The sequence below is a fragment of the Nycticebus coucang genome, chromosome X (assembly GCF_027406575.1).
Source record: "Nycticebus coucang isolate mNycCou1 chromosome X, mNycCou1.pri, whole genome shotgun sequence".
NCBI lineage: Eukaryota > Metazoa > Chordata > Mammalia > Primates > Lorisidae > Nycticebus > Nycticebus coucang.
Window position 1 is genome coordinate 78,196,851 of NC_069804.1, and position 13,791 is coordinate 78,210,641.

Genomic DNA, 13,791 nt, shown 5'->3' on the forward strand with positions numbered 1-13,791 from the left:
CTCATTGTACAAGGTCTGAAAATTAAGTTTGCAAACTCCTCCTAGAAAAAGTACTATATACCTTATTGCTATCACTCCTGTCACCAGATGGCCAAGGGGAGTACATCGAAGGTGACTATAGTATAGTTAGCATTGAGGCATGTAGCACTTTTTCTAGGATGATTTTGTGAACTTAATTGTCCATATTACACACACACACACACACACACACACACTCTCGTGTTACTGACCATTTTAAATATGCAGCATAAATATAAAGCAATGAAACTGATATTTATAGGTTATAATGAAGTAGCTTAGTTCATTGCTTAGAAAACAGCTCTATCCTATTTAGAAATCTTCTCTGTAATATAGCCCACCTAACTTGCCTCTGCTTCTCAGTGTCAATCCTGTATTGGTCTAGGGCAGTGGTTCTCAACCTGTGGGTCACGACCCCTTTGTAACAATGAAAATACATCCTGCATGTCAGATATTTACATTACAATTCATAAAGTAGCAAAATTACAGTTATGAAGTAGCAATGAAAATAATTTTATGGTTGGAGGTAACCACAACATGAGGAACTGTATTAAAGGGTCACGGCATTAGGAAGGTTGAGAACTACTGGTCTAGGGCCTGCATATAATCTTCTTGAATTTCAACCGCTTATTCAGTCAGTTTCCTGTAAATGTGTACAGAATTGCAGTTGCTATTGAGTAGATAAGCTTGAAAGTTCTGAATATGAGAATATTTGTGTAGCTCTTTAATTCATAAAATATCTTTACCTTTTTATCTTATTTGCTTTTCCCCATGACCCTGTGAAGTAGGTGTTATTGTTAATTATTTACATTATAGGGAAACTTTTGTGAGTCCCTAAAACTACCCCTAGGTCCAATGATTGACTAAGACTCAGCATATAGTCATATTCACAGTTCATATTTATTATAGCGAAAGGATACAAAGAAAAATCAGCAAAGAGAAAGGCACATGGGCAAAGTCTGGAGGAACCCAGGTATAAGCTTCCAAAAATTTTCTCCCAGTGGAGTCACAGGAAGCACTTCATTTCTCCAGTGGTGGATTATTAAAACACATATTAAATGCTAGCTACCAGAGAGGCTACCCTGAGCCTAGGAGGCCAGGATTTTTACCAGGGGTCAGTCTTGTAGTCTATTCTCTGCCTTGTTCATACCAAAATTCTCAACTCCAGAAGCAAGAAAGGAATTCAGGATAAATCATATTGTCTATACACTTTAGGCCTTGTAAACCACTCTTATCAGTTAGATAATAGTGGGAACCCTACCAAAATACGAGCCTTATGGCCATCTTGACAAGTAGGCCTTTTTAAGGATAGCAGTCTCAAGCCTGCAGTATAAATTCTTTTCTGCATAAAAACTAATGCTAAAAGAGATGAAGTGACTTTGCTTAAGATACTTAGTGGCCGGGTGCTGTGCCTCACTCCTGTAATCCTAGCACTCTGGGAGGCCTAGATGGAAGGATCACTTAAGCTCAGGAGTTTGAGACCAGCCTGACCAAGAGTGAGACCCCATCTCTACTAAAAATAGGAAAAAACTAGCCAGGCATTGTGGCAGGTGCCTGTAGTCCCAGCTACTTAGGAGGCTGAAGCAGGAGGATCCCTTGAACCCAGGAGTTTGAGTTTGCTGTGATCTAAGATGACCCCAGTGCACTCTAGCCTGGGTCAACAGAGTGAGACTCTGTCTCAAAAAAAAAAAAAGATACTTAGATAGTATTATAGTCAAGATTCAAACCAGGCTTTTAGATTCCAAACTTTCTTAACCACATAACTTTAATCTCCATGAAATTAAGAATAAATGATTTCAATGTACAGTTGAAGTAGTAAAGTTTAATGCATAGTTCTTTGAGATGTGGAATGCTGAAGCAATTTTCTTCCTGTGCTAAGTAATACCTTCTTTCTCTCTGACCTATAACCTTTCTAGGATAACATTAAAAATCTAGAACTAGACGTCATCAATCTTCAAAAAGAAAAGGAAGAATTGGTTCTTGAACTTCAGACTGCAAAAAAGGATGTCAACCAAGCTAAGTAAGATTAAAGTCAATAAATGTTTATTCAAGTCTCTACTATGTGTAAGGAGCTTTGGAGAGAATAGAGGAGTAGAAGACTCATAACATTTAGCCAGGTATGGTGGTATGCACCTGTAGTCCTAGCTACTCATCAGGCTAAGGCAGAAAGATTGTTTGAGCCCAGGAGTTGGAAGTTACAGTGAGCTATGTGTGATTGTACTGCTGCACTCTAGTCTGAGTGACAGAGTGAGACTCTGTCTCAAAACAAAACAAAACAACAACAACAAAATACCCCTTAGGATGACAGTAAAGGAATGCCAAAATAGCGCACAATTAGTAGCCAAATAAATTTCTTAGGGAGTATTTATGTTAAGAGTTCAGAAATAGGGCCACACTTGTGGCTCAGGAAATAGGGCACCGGCCACATATACCTAGAGGGTGGCGGGTTTGAACCTGGCCCTGGCCAAACTGCAGCAACAACAACAACAAGTAGCCAGGCGTTGAGGCGGGCACCTGTAGTCCCAGCTACTCGGGAGGCTGAAGCAAGAGAATCACCTAAGCCCAAGAACTGGAGGTTTCTGTGAGCTGTGGCTCGGCACTCTACCGAGGACAACAAAGTGAGACTCTGTCTCTAAAAAAAGAAAGAAAAAAAAGACAGTTCAGAAATAAGAAATATCAATTCAGGCTGGTATGATCCAGGAAGGCTTTGTATAAAGTTAGCATTTGAGTTGGCTTTTGAAAGATTATCAAATATACCAGACACCAGCTATTTCCTTGTCTCTGCGCTGATAGTAAATTAATGTATAGAATTAATGTCCAGGTTAGTGATTTTAAAAATTAATCTAGCCATTCCTTATAAGTTAAAAATAAAACCAAAACAGATAACCAAAACATCCTACTCTCACTCAGAACTCTCCCTATTGGCTATTCTACCATCTTTTCAGTCAATGACTCTGTTTTTTCTCTCTGTTGAGTCTAAAACTCATGTACTTAAAAGTTATGCTAAGTGTCTACTTTCTTTCTTTTTTTTTTTTTTTTTGGTTAGAGACAGAGTCTCACTGTATCACCCTTGGTAGAGTGCTATGGCATCACAGCTCACAGCAACCTCCAGCTCTTGGACTTAGGCGATTCTCTTGCCTCAGCCTCCCAAGTAGCTGGGACCACATGTGTCCACCACAATGCTCAGCTGTTTTTTTGTTACAGTTTGGCCAAGGCTGAATTCAAATCTGCTACCCTTGGTATATGGGGCTGGCGCCCTACACACTGAGCCACAGGCACTGCCCTGAATGTCTACTTTCTATCTCAAAATTGTGTAATGATCATCAGAATTATTGCTAAAGTGAAGTGAAATGCCTTCAAAGAACCCTCCTTTTGTCACAGATTGTGTATGTATGGGAGGTGTTATATTGAGGTAGATTGTGCATACTTAAAAAATTTTTGTTTTATTCTTTAAGCTCTTACTATTGAGGCTGTTTAGGTTTTTTTTTTTTTTTAAGATGGCTATGTGACTAGTCACCTATTTTATCAAGATTGCGAACCTGGGAGTCTAGTATGTCTTTTGAAGGCAGGTTTTGCCCTTGGTAGTCTTCACTCCTACAGCATCTGTGTGCAGGTTGAGTGAGCGCCGCCGCAAACGTCTCCAGGAGCTGGAGGGTCAAATAGCTGATCTGAAGAAGAAACTGAATGAACAGTCCAAACTTCTGAAACTAAAGGAATCCACAGAGTATACTGTCTCCAAACTGAACCAGGAGATACGGGTAATAAACTCTCATCCTTGCATTTACCCCATTGGAATTTATAAACAATAGATGTTGCATTTAGAATTATACTGCAGAGGTGTTTTCAGGTGAGAAAGTAGCAGGCAGGGCCATCATTTCAAGTGTGTGAATCTCCACAAATGTTCGTTTTGCAGAACATTGTGTTAGTAGTCATCTATAATCTGATGAAAGAGTTTAGCATTCAGAGTTTAATGTTACATTCTCTGAAACCAAAAGGCAAAGGCATCTCCATATTTAGTGGTGATGTTAATATCATGATCACTTTCCATAATCATGTGGCATAACTTCATAAAGTACTAGCAAGATGACAGACAACTAGAGAAAATGCTCAGATATTAAATGTACAATTTGTAAAATCCACAAATGGTTTTTACAGGCCACTTGTACTGAAACTTTTAGAATACAATGGTTGCTAGGTAGATTTGTTCTTGAGGCTTAGTAGATAGTTCCTTGAAATTTCATTTATATATAGTAAATTTGGGACCAGATTTAGCTTATAGGTGCATTTTTATTTTATTTCTTAAGAGTGCATATTTGAGTAGTCTGTACTTGAAAACCCTCTGAAAGCATAGCAAAGAGTATTAGAAGCCTAATCAGAAAATCTGTTGGTGGCTTTCTCAGCTTACCCCTGGTTTTCCCTCTTCTTACTGGTAAATCTATTCATCTGCCTATCAGCCTAGAATAAAGATTAGATAACTAATACTTATACTGGTTTTTGTTCTTACAGATGATGAAAATCCAACGGGTACAGTTAATGCGTCAAATGAAAGAGGATGCTGAGAAGTTTAGACAGTGGAAGCAACAAAAAGACAAAGAAGTAATGCAGTTAAAAGAACGAGTAAGTAACTAAAACCGAAAGGCCTAGCTACAAAACTCTTCTCTGATTTGACTAATGATATTAATGCTTCTCTTCAAATACCCAGTGTTTCCAAATATGTGACATATTTATGAATTTAACAGCCTTATATTAAATATCCACTATGTACAAGTTGCTGTACACTAGGTGCTAGGAGAAATAGAAAGATGAGCTCTCCTCTTAAGGAATGCCTTGTCTGAAGGGGAAATAAGAATAAGCATGGATTTCTCAAATGTAAAGAATGAAGAGATCTGGGCTTTATGAATAGTATAAAATACCAAAGTAACTAAGAGAAAGGAAAGCACACTTCCAGTTGGAGTGAAAAGATGGTAGCTGACTAGGCCCTGAAGAATAGGAAGGGTTTTGATAGAGTTAAGTATGGGCATTCCAGATAGATGGAAGGGTAGGAGCAAAGACACAGAGATGACACATTCATAGACATATTTAAGAAATATCAAATGGTCCAGTTGGGATGAAGTATAGTAAAACATTGACTAGGAGGGCGGCACCTGTGGCTCAGAGGAGTAGGGTGCTGGCCCCATATACCGGAGGTGGCGGGTTCAAACCCAGCTCTGGCCAAAAACTTCAAAAAAAAAAAAAATTGACTAGGAAAAGCAAGTTAAAAGTTTATTATTAAAGATCTAAGAAGTTTGAACTTCTTTTTTTTTATTGGTGTAAAGACTTTTAAGGTTTTTGAGAAACAAAGTGACATCAACAAAATAATGCTTTAGAAAGATATATCTGAGAGTAATGTGTAGAACAAACTTCAGTATTGAGAAACTGGAGGCCAGAACACAGGAAGATATTATATAATCCAGAAAGATTGTAAGGGCCTGAATATATACCTGAAGAACAGAGCCCCAAAATATGTGACAGAAATACCAAGAGAAATGAAGAGAAAAATAGACAAATCAACAGTAATACTGGGAGACTTTAATGTCCCACTTTAATAATGGCAAGAATAACTAGGCATAAGATCAGCAAAGATGTTGCAAACTTCAACAATATAATTCCTAGGATTTTGGGCGGTGCCTGTGGCTCAGTGAGTAGGGTGGCAGCCCCATATACTAAGGGTGGCGGGTTCGAACCCAGCCCAGGCCAAACTGTAACAACAACAACAAAAAATAGCTAGATGTTGTGGCAGGCACCTGTGGTCCCAGCTACTCGGGAGGCTGAGGCAAGAGAATCGCTAGAGCCCAAGAGTTTGAGGTTGCTGTGAGCTGTGACACCATGGCACTCCATTGAGGTCAACAAAATGAGACTCTATCTCTAAAATTAAATAAATAAAAATATATAATTCCTAGGATTTTTACATATGCGTTCATAAGAGGTATTGGTTTATAGCTTATATGCTATCCTAGATTATAAACTATACTTAAAAGACATCTATAGAGGGCGGCGCCTGTGGCTCAATGGAGTAGGGCACCAGCCCATATGCTGGAGGTGGTGGGTTCAAACCCAGCCCCAGCCAAAAACTGAAAAAAAAAAAAAAAAAAACAGAAGACATCTATAGAATACTTCACACAACAGGAGGGTACACATTTTTCCCAAGTGTACGTGGAACATTTCTCCAGGGTAGACCATACGTTAAGCTACAAAACATGCCTCATTAAATTTAAAAGAATTGAAACAATACAAAGTCTGTTCTCTAACCACAATAAAATGAAATTAAAAATCAATAACATAAAGAAATTTGGAAAATGTACTAATATGAGGAATTAACACAGTCCCAAATAATGAGTCAAAAGGAAGTCACGGGGAAATTAGAAAATATTTTGAGATGAATAAAAACAAACACACAACATACCAAAATATGCCATGACCATGCAAGGTTTATGGAATTCAGCTAAAGCAGTGTTGAGAGAGAATTTTATAGTTGTTAACTACCTATATTAAGAATGAAGAGGGATGGTGCCTGTGGCTCAAAGGATTAGGGCGCAGGTCCCATATGCCGGAGGTGGCGGGTTCAAACCCAGCCCCGGCCAAAAAAAAACTGCAAAAAAAAAGTGAAGAAAGTCCCAGCTACTTAGCAGGGTGGGAGGATCACTTGAGTTTAAGACCAGCCTAGACAACATAACAAAACTCCATCTCAATTTAAAAAAAGAAGAGACAGGGCGGCGCCTGTGGCTCAAAGGAGTGGGGTGCTAATCCCATATGCCAGAGGTGGTGAGTTCAGACCCGGCCCTGGCCAAAAACTGCAAAAAAAAAAAAAGAAGAAGAAGAAGAGACAATTGGTTTGGTGTCTGTAGCTCAGCAGCTTGGGCGCCAGCCACATACACTGGGGCTGGCAGGTTAGAACCATGCCCAGGCCTGCCAAACAGCAATGATGACAACTACAACAAAAAAAATAGATGGTGCCTGTGGCTCAAAGGGGTAGGGCGCCAGCTACATATGCCAGAGGTGGTGGGTTCAAACCCAGCCCTGGCTAGAAACTGAAAAAAAAAAAAAATAGCCAGGCATTGGGATGGGCCTATAGTCCCAGCTACTTGGGAGTCTGAGGCAAGAGAATCACTTAAGCCCAAGAGTTTGAGGTTGCTGTGAGCTGTGATGCTACGGCACTCTACTGAGAGCAACATAGTGAGACTCTGTCTCAAAAAAAAAAAAAAATAGAGACAGTCAACAAATACTGACAAATCTTTAATTAGCCTTAACAATAAAAAGAGAGAAAATTCGAATTACTAAAGTTAGGAATAAAAGAGGAAATATCACTACCAGTCTTACAGAAGGATAGAATTATAAGGGACAACTGTATGCCAACAAATTAAGTAGCCTAGATGAAATAGACAAATTCCTAGAATAACAAATACTACCAAAACTGACTCAAAAAAAGGGAAAATCTTTGTAGACCTGTAACAAGAAATTAAATTAAGGCCAGGCACAGTGGCTCACGCCTGAAATCCTAGCACCTTGGGAGGCCAAGGCGGGTGGATTGCCTGAGCCCACAGGTTCAAGACAAGCCTGAGCAAGAGCAAGACCCTGTCTCTGAAAATAGCTAGGTGTTGTAGTGGGTACCTATAATCCCAGATACTGGGGAGGCTGAGGCAAGAGGATCACTTGAGCCCAAAGAGTTTGAGGTTACTGTGAGCTACGATGTGATGGCACTCTGTTGAGAGCAACAAGTGAAACTTGGTCCTCCCAAAAAAGAGAGAGATTAAATTAATAAGTTTAAAAACTTTCCCATAGGGCAGCACCTGTGGCTTAGTGAGTAGGGCACCGGCACCCTATACTGAGGGTGGCGGGTTTAAACCCAGCTGAACTGCAACAACAACAAAAAAATAGTCAGATGTTGTGGTGGGTGCCTGTAGTCCCAGCTACTCAGAAAGCTGAGGCAAGAGAATTGCCTAAACCCAGGAGTTGGAGGTTGCTCTCATATGTGTGATGCCATGGCACTCTACTGAGGGTGATAAAGTGAGACTCTTGTCTCTATATTAAAAAAAAACAAACAAAAAAAAACTTTCCCACTGAGAAAATCTCCAAGCACAGATGGCTTCCCTGGTGAGTTCTATCAAGTATTTAAAGAAGAAAGAATACCCATTTTTCAAAACATCTTCCAAAAAATATATAGAAGCAGAGGGAACACTTCCTAACTCAATTCTGTGAGGCTAGTATTTCTTTCTTTCTTTCTTTTTTTTCTTTGAGACGGTCTCACTTCTGTCACCCTCAGTAGAGTGCTATGACATCATAGCTCCCAGAAACCTCCAACTCTTGGGCTCAAGCGATTCTCTTACCTCAGCCTCCCAAGTAGCTGGGACTACAGGTGTGCACAACGCCCAGCTATTTTTAGAAATGAGGTCTTGCTCTTGCTCAGGCTGGTCTCAAACCTGTGAGCTCAGGGCAATCCACCTGTCTTGGCCTCCCAAAGTACTAGGATTACAGGCGCAAGCCACTGTACCCAGCCCTGTAGGCTAGTATTTCTGATGCTAAAAACAGGCATCACAAGAAAAGAAAACTACAGACCAATATCTTTTATGAATATAAGTATGAAAATCCTCAACAAAATACTAGCAAACTGAATCAGTAATGTATAAAAAGGATAATGTACCATTACCAAATGAGGTTTATCTGAAAAATGCAGGACTTGTTTAGCATCTGGAAATCAATTAATGTAATATACTCTATCAGAAGAATGAAGGACAAGAACTATCATCTCAAAAGACACAGAAAAAGCACTTGACAAAATCTAACAAGCTTTCGTGATAAAAACACTAGGAATAGAAGGCAACTTCCTCAACCTAATGAAGCCACAGAAACGTCATACCTTCCTCAGCCATATGTAAACCCACAGAAACGTCGTACCAGCCATATGTAAACCCACAGAAACGTCGTACCTAATGGTAAAAGACCTTTCCCCCTAAGATCAGAATCAAGACAAAGATATCTACCCTTGCCACTTCTAGTCAACATTGTCCTAGAGGTTCTAATCAGGACACTTAAGGAAGAAAAATACCAGGGTGCCAAAAAAAATGTATACACATTTTAAACACTGTTATAATATGTATTACTTTTTTTCCAAAGGTGATTATAATAGTAGTAATGTGTAGCATGACATTTACTTAACAGATGGCATTAATCAAATGAATGCTAGCCTCACCATGTGACAGATAGGACAAAGAAAATGGCAGAAGCACAGTTGTCATTCTTTAGTTATCAGCCCTTTACCAGATGTATAGAATGCAAATATTTTCTCCCATTCTGTAGGTTATCTATTTGCTCTTGATTGTTTCCATGGCTGTGGTGAAGCTTTTTAATTTTATCAGGTCCCCTTTGATAATTTGGGGGCGGGGTTGAGACAGCATCTCACTATGTTACCCTCTGTAGAGTGCTGTGGCATCACAGCTCACAATAGCCTTGGGCTTGTGATTTTTGGGCTTAAGCGATTCTCTTGCCTCAGCCTCCCACGTAGCTGGGACTACAGGTGCCCACCACAACGCCCGGCTAATTTTTTGGTTGTAGTTGTCATTGTTGTTGTTGGCAAGCCCAGGCTGGGTTTGATCTCGCCAGCTCTGGGTATGTGGCTGGTGTCCTAGCTGCTTAAGCCACAGGGGCCGAACCTTTTTCTAGATTTTGAAAGAATGATGTTGGTATTTTAAACTGATAAGAACAGATACTACACTTGATCTTAGCCAAAAGGCCGAGAAGCGATGATGTTGGTATTTTAATGGAGCTTGTGTTGAATCTATAGATCACTTTGGGTAGTATAGACATTTTAACAACATTGATTCTGCTGATCCATGAGCATGATATACTTTTCCATTTGTTTACATCCTCTGCAATGTCCTTCTTTAGTAACTCATAGTTCTCCCCGTAGAGGTCCTTTACCTTCTTGGTTAGATATACAGGGTGGACATAAAGTTTGTGTGCAATTTACTATGTTAAACTATTTTAAATTGTACATGAACTTTACGTCCAACCTGTATTCCTAGGTATTTTATTTTCTTATTGCTGTTGTGAAGGTATTAAGTCTTTGATTTGATTCTCAGCTTGACTACTGTTGGTATATAGGAATGCAACTGATTTATGTACATAGATTTTATAATCCAAGACTCTGCTGAATTTATTTATCAATTCCAGGAGTCTTTTGGCAGAATCTGTGGGGGTTTGTAGATACAAAATCATATTGTCAGCAAAGAGTGATAGTTTGATCCATTTTTTTCCACATTTGGATACCCTTGCTTTCCTTCTCAACTGATTGCTCTCACTAGGACTCCCATCACTATGTTGAACAGAAGTGGTGACAGTGGGTAGTTTTGTTTAGTTCCAGATCTAAGGAGAAATGCTTTCCATTTTTCCCCATTTGGTATGATGTTGGCTGTGGATTTGCCATGTATAGCTTTTATATATATATTTTTTTTTTGAGACAGAGTCTAACTTTGTTGCCCCCGGTAGAGTGCTATGGCATCATAGCTCACAGCAACCTCAAACTCTTGGTCTCAATTCTTTTGCCTCAGCCTCCCAAGTAACTGTAACTGCAGGTGCCTGCCACAATGCCCAATACACATTTTTATTTATTTATTTATTTATTTTTCATATTTTTCATAAAATTTTGTTTTATTGATATCATAAAATTTTGCTAGTATCTCCATCTTATAGTGAAAATAATGGTTCTCAACCACATTAACAGATATACTTATTTTACCATGCAGTATACCCCCCAAAATCTCAAATTATCAACACTAATATTGGTATAACAATGAATGAACAAAAACAGATAACAAATGAACAAAATCAATTATGTTGAAACCCTAGTTTCCAAAAAAACCCTAATTTCAATATTTTTTCTTTTGAATGGCTATAAAAATTCAAGCAAGTAAGAAATAATTACATTTATCTAAAATACAAATGTATGAGTGTTCAAGGAGGTCTAGTCACAGATTAGATGTTTTGTGAAAACCAACTTCCCCCTTTTCCTTCCCACAATGTTCTAAGTTGCCTTTGCAGACTAGTTTTTGACTAAAACTATTTCCCCACCTTGATTCTTAATTTGGTAACTTTTATAGTCCATATGTCATACTTGTCTTTTTTTTTTTGGAGACAGAGTCTCACTATGTCACACTTGGTAGAGTGCCATGGCATCAGAGCTCACAGGAACATCGAAATCTTGGGCTTAAGCTATTCTCTTGCTTCAGCTTCCCAAGTAGCTGGGATTACAGGTGCCCACACAACACCCAGCTATTTTTTTTGTTGCGGTTGTCATTGTTGATTAGCTGGCCCAGGCTGGGCTCAAACCACCAGCCTCAGTGCCTGTGGCTGGTGCTGGAACCACTGTGCTACAGGCACCAAGCCATATACTTGTCTTCTAATTGCCAGCTCTGTCACACAACGGGAGAAAATATTTACACTCTATAAATCTGGTTCCATATGAAGCATAGAACTATATTTTGTAGATCTACAAAAAAATTGGCATTGGTATTTTAATTGGAATTGCATTGAATTTCTAAATCACTTTGGATAGTATAACCATTTTAACAATGTTCATTCTGTCAATCCATGAACATGATATATTTTTCCATATGTTTACATCCTCTACAATTTCTTTCCTCAGTGTTTCATAATTCTCCCTATAGAGGTCTTTCATTTCTTTTTTTTTTTTTCTTCTAGCTAAAAACCCTACGTTACTTTTAACGCTTTTTCTTTTTTTCTTTTATTAAATCATAACTGTATACATTGATATGATCATGGGGCATCATACACTCGCTTCATAGACCATTTGACACATTTTTATCACAATGGTTAACATAGCCTTTCCGGCGTTATCTCAGTTACTGTGCCAAAACATTTACATTCTACATTTACCAAGTTTCACAAATACCCCTGTAAGATGCACCACAGGTGTGATTCCACCGATCCCCCTCCCTCTGCCTACCCCCCCTTACCCACTTCCCCCTATTGTTAGGTTGTAACTGGGTTATAGCTTTCATGTGAGAGCCCCAAATTAGTTTCATAGTAGGGCTGAGTACATTGGGTACTTTTTCTTCCATTCTTGAGATACTTTACTAAGAAGAATATGTTCCAGCTCCATCCATGTAAACATGAAAGAGGTAAAGTCTCCATCTTTCTTTAAGGCTGCATAGTATTCCATGGTGTACATATACCACAATTTATTAATCCATTCGTGGATCGATGGGTACTTGGGCTTTTTCCATGACTTAGCAATTATGAATTGGGCTGCAATAAACATTCCGGTACAAATATCTTTGTTATGTTGTGATTTTTGGTCTTCTGGGTATATACCCAGCAGAGGGATTACAGGATTGAATGGCAGATCTATTTTTAGATCTCTGAGTGTTCTCCATATATCTTTCCAAAAGGAATGTATTAATTTGCATTCCCACCGGTAGTGCAGAAGTGTTCCCTTTTCTCCGCATCCATGCCAACATCTCTGGTCTTGAGATTTTGTGATATAGGCTAGTCTCACTGGAGTTAGATGATATCTCAAAGTAGTTTTGATTTGCATTTCTCTGATGATTAAAGATGATGAGCATTTTTTCATATGTCTGAAGGCCGTGTGCCTGTCTTCTTCAGAGAAGTTTCTCTTCAAATCCCTTGCCCAGCCTGCGATGGGATCCCTTGTTTTTTTCTTGCTGATGCGTTTGAGTTCTCTATGGATTCTGGTTATTAAACCTTTGTCAGAGATATAACCCTGCAAATATCTTCTCCCATTCTGAGGGCTGTTTGTTTGCTTTTCTTACAGTGTTCTTAGCTGTGCACAAGCTTTTTAGTTTGATCAAGTCCCAGTAGTGTATTTTTGAAGCTGCTTCAATTGCCCGGGGGGTTCTCCTCATGAAATACTCACCCAGACCAATTTCTTCAAGGGTTTTCCCTGCATTCTCCTCTAGTATTTTTATAGTTTGATGTCTTAAGTTTAAATCTTTAATCCAATGAGAGCCTATCTTAGTTAATGGTGAAAGGTGTGGGTCCAATTTCAGTCTTCTGCAGGTTGCCAGCCAGTTCACCCAGCACCATTTGTTAAATAGGGAATCTTTTCCCCACTGAATGTTTTTAATTGGCTTGTCAAAAATCAAATAGCGGTAAGTAGCTGGATTCATCTCTTGGTTCTCTATTCTGTTCCAGATATCTACTACTCTGTTTTTGTGCCAATACCATGCTGTTTTGATCACTATCGATTTGTAGTAAAGTCTGAGGTCTGGTAGTGTGATTCCTCCTGTTTTGTTTTTATTTCTGAGTAATGTCTTGGCTATTCGAGGTTTTTTCTGATGCCATATAAAACGAAGTAATGTTTTTTCAAGATCTTTAAAATATGACAGTGGAACTTTAATAGGGAGTGTGTTGAAATTATATATTGCTTTGGGTAGTATGGACATTTTGATAATGTTGATTCTTCCCAGCCATGAGCATGGAATGTTTTTCCATTTGTTAACATTTTCAGCTATTTCTTTTCTTAGAGTTTCATAGTTCTCTTTATAGAGATCTTTCACGTCTTTTGTTAGGTAAATTCCCAAATATTTCATCTTCTTTGGCACTACTGTGAATGGGATAGAGTCCTTAACTGCTTTTTCAACTTGACTGTTGTTGGTGTATATAAAGGCTACCGATTTATGGATGTTGATTTTGTAACCTGAGACGCTACTGTATTCCTTGATCACTTCTAGGAGTTTTGTAGTAGAGTCCCTAGTGTTT

General features: G+C 38.8%; 1 protein-coding gene and 1 pseudogene across 1 annotated transcript in view; one reads left to right on the top strand and one right to left on the bottom strand.

The window, feature by feature from the left end:
• KIF4A (kinesin family member 4A) overlaps positions 1-13,791 on the top strand; it is a 186,884-nt gene that overhangs the window by 114,265 nt on the left and 58,828 nt on the right. Inside the window, exons 16-18 of the mRNA XM_053580928.1 lie at positions 1,935-2,038; positions 3,632-3,776; positions 4,525-4,635. Of these exons, the coding sequence (XP_053436903.1) occupies positions 1,935-2,038; positions 3,632-3,776; positions 4,525-4,635 (360 nt within the window). The remainder of the gene's footprint in view (positions 1-1,934; positions 2,039-3,631; positions 3,777-4,524; positions 4,636-13,791) is intronic.
• Positions 9,622-9,796, bottom strand: LOC128578564 (uncharacterized; annotated as a pseudogene).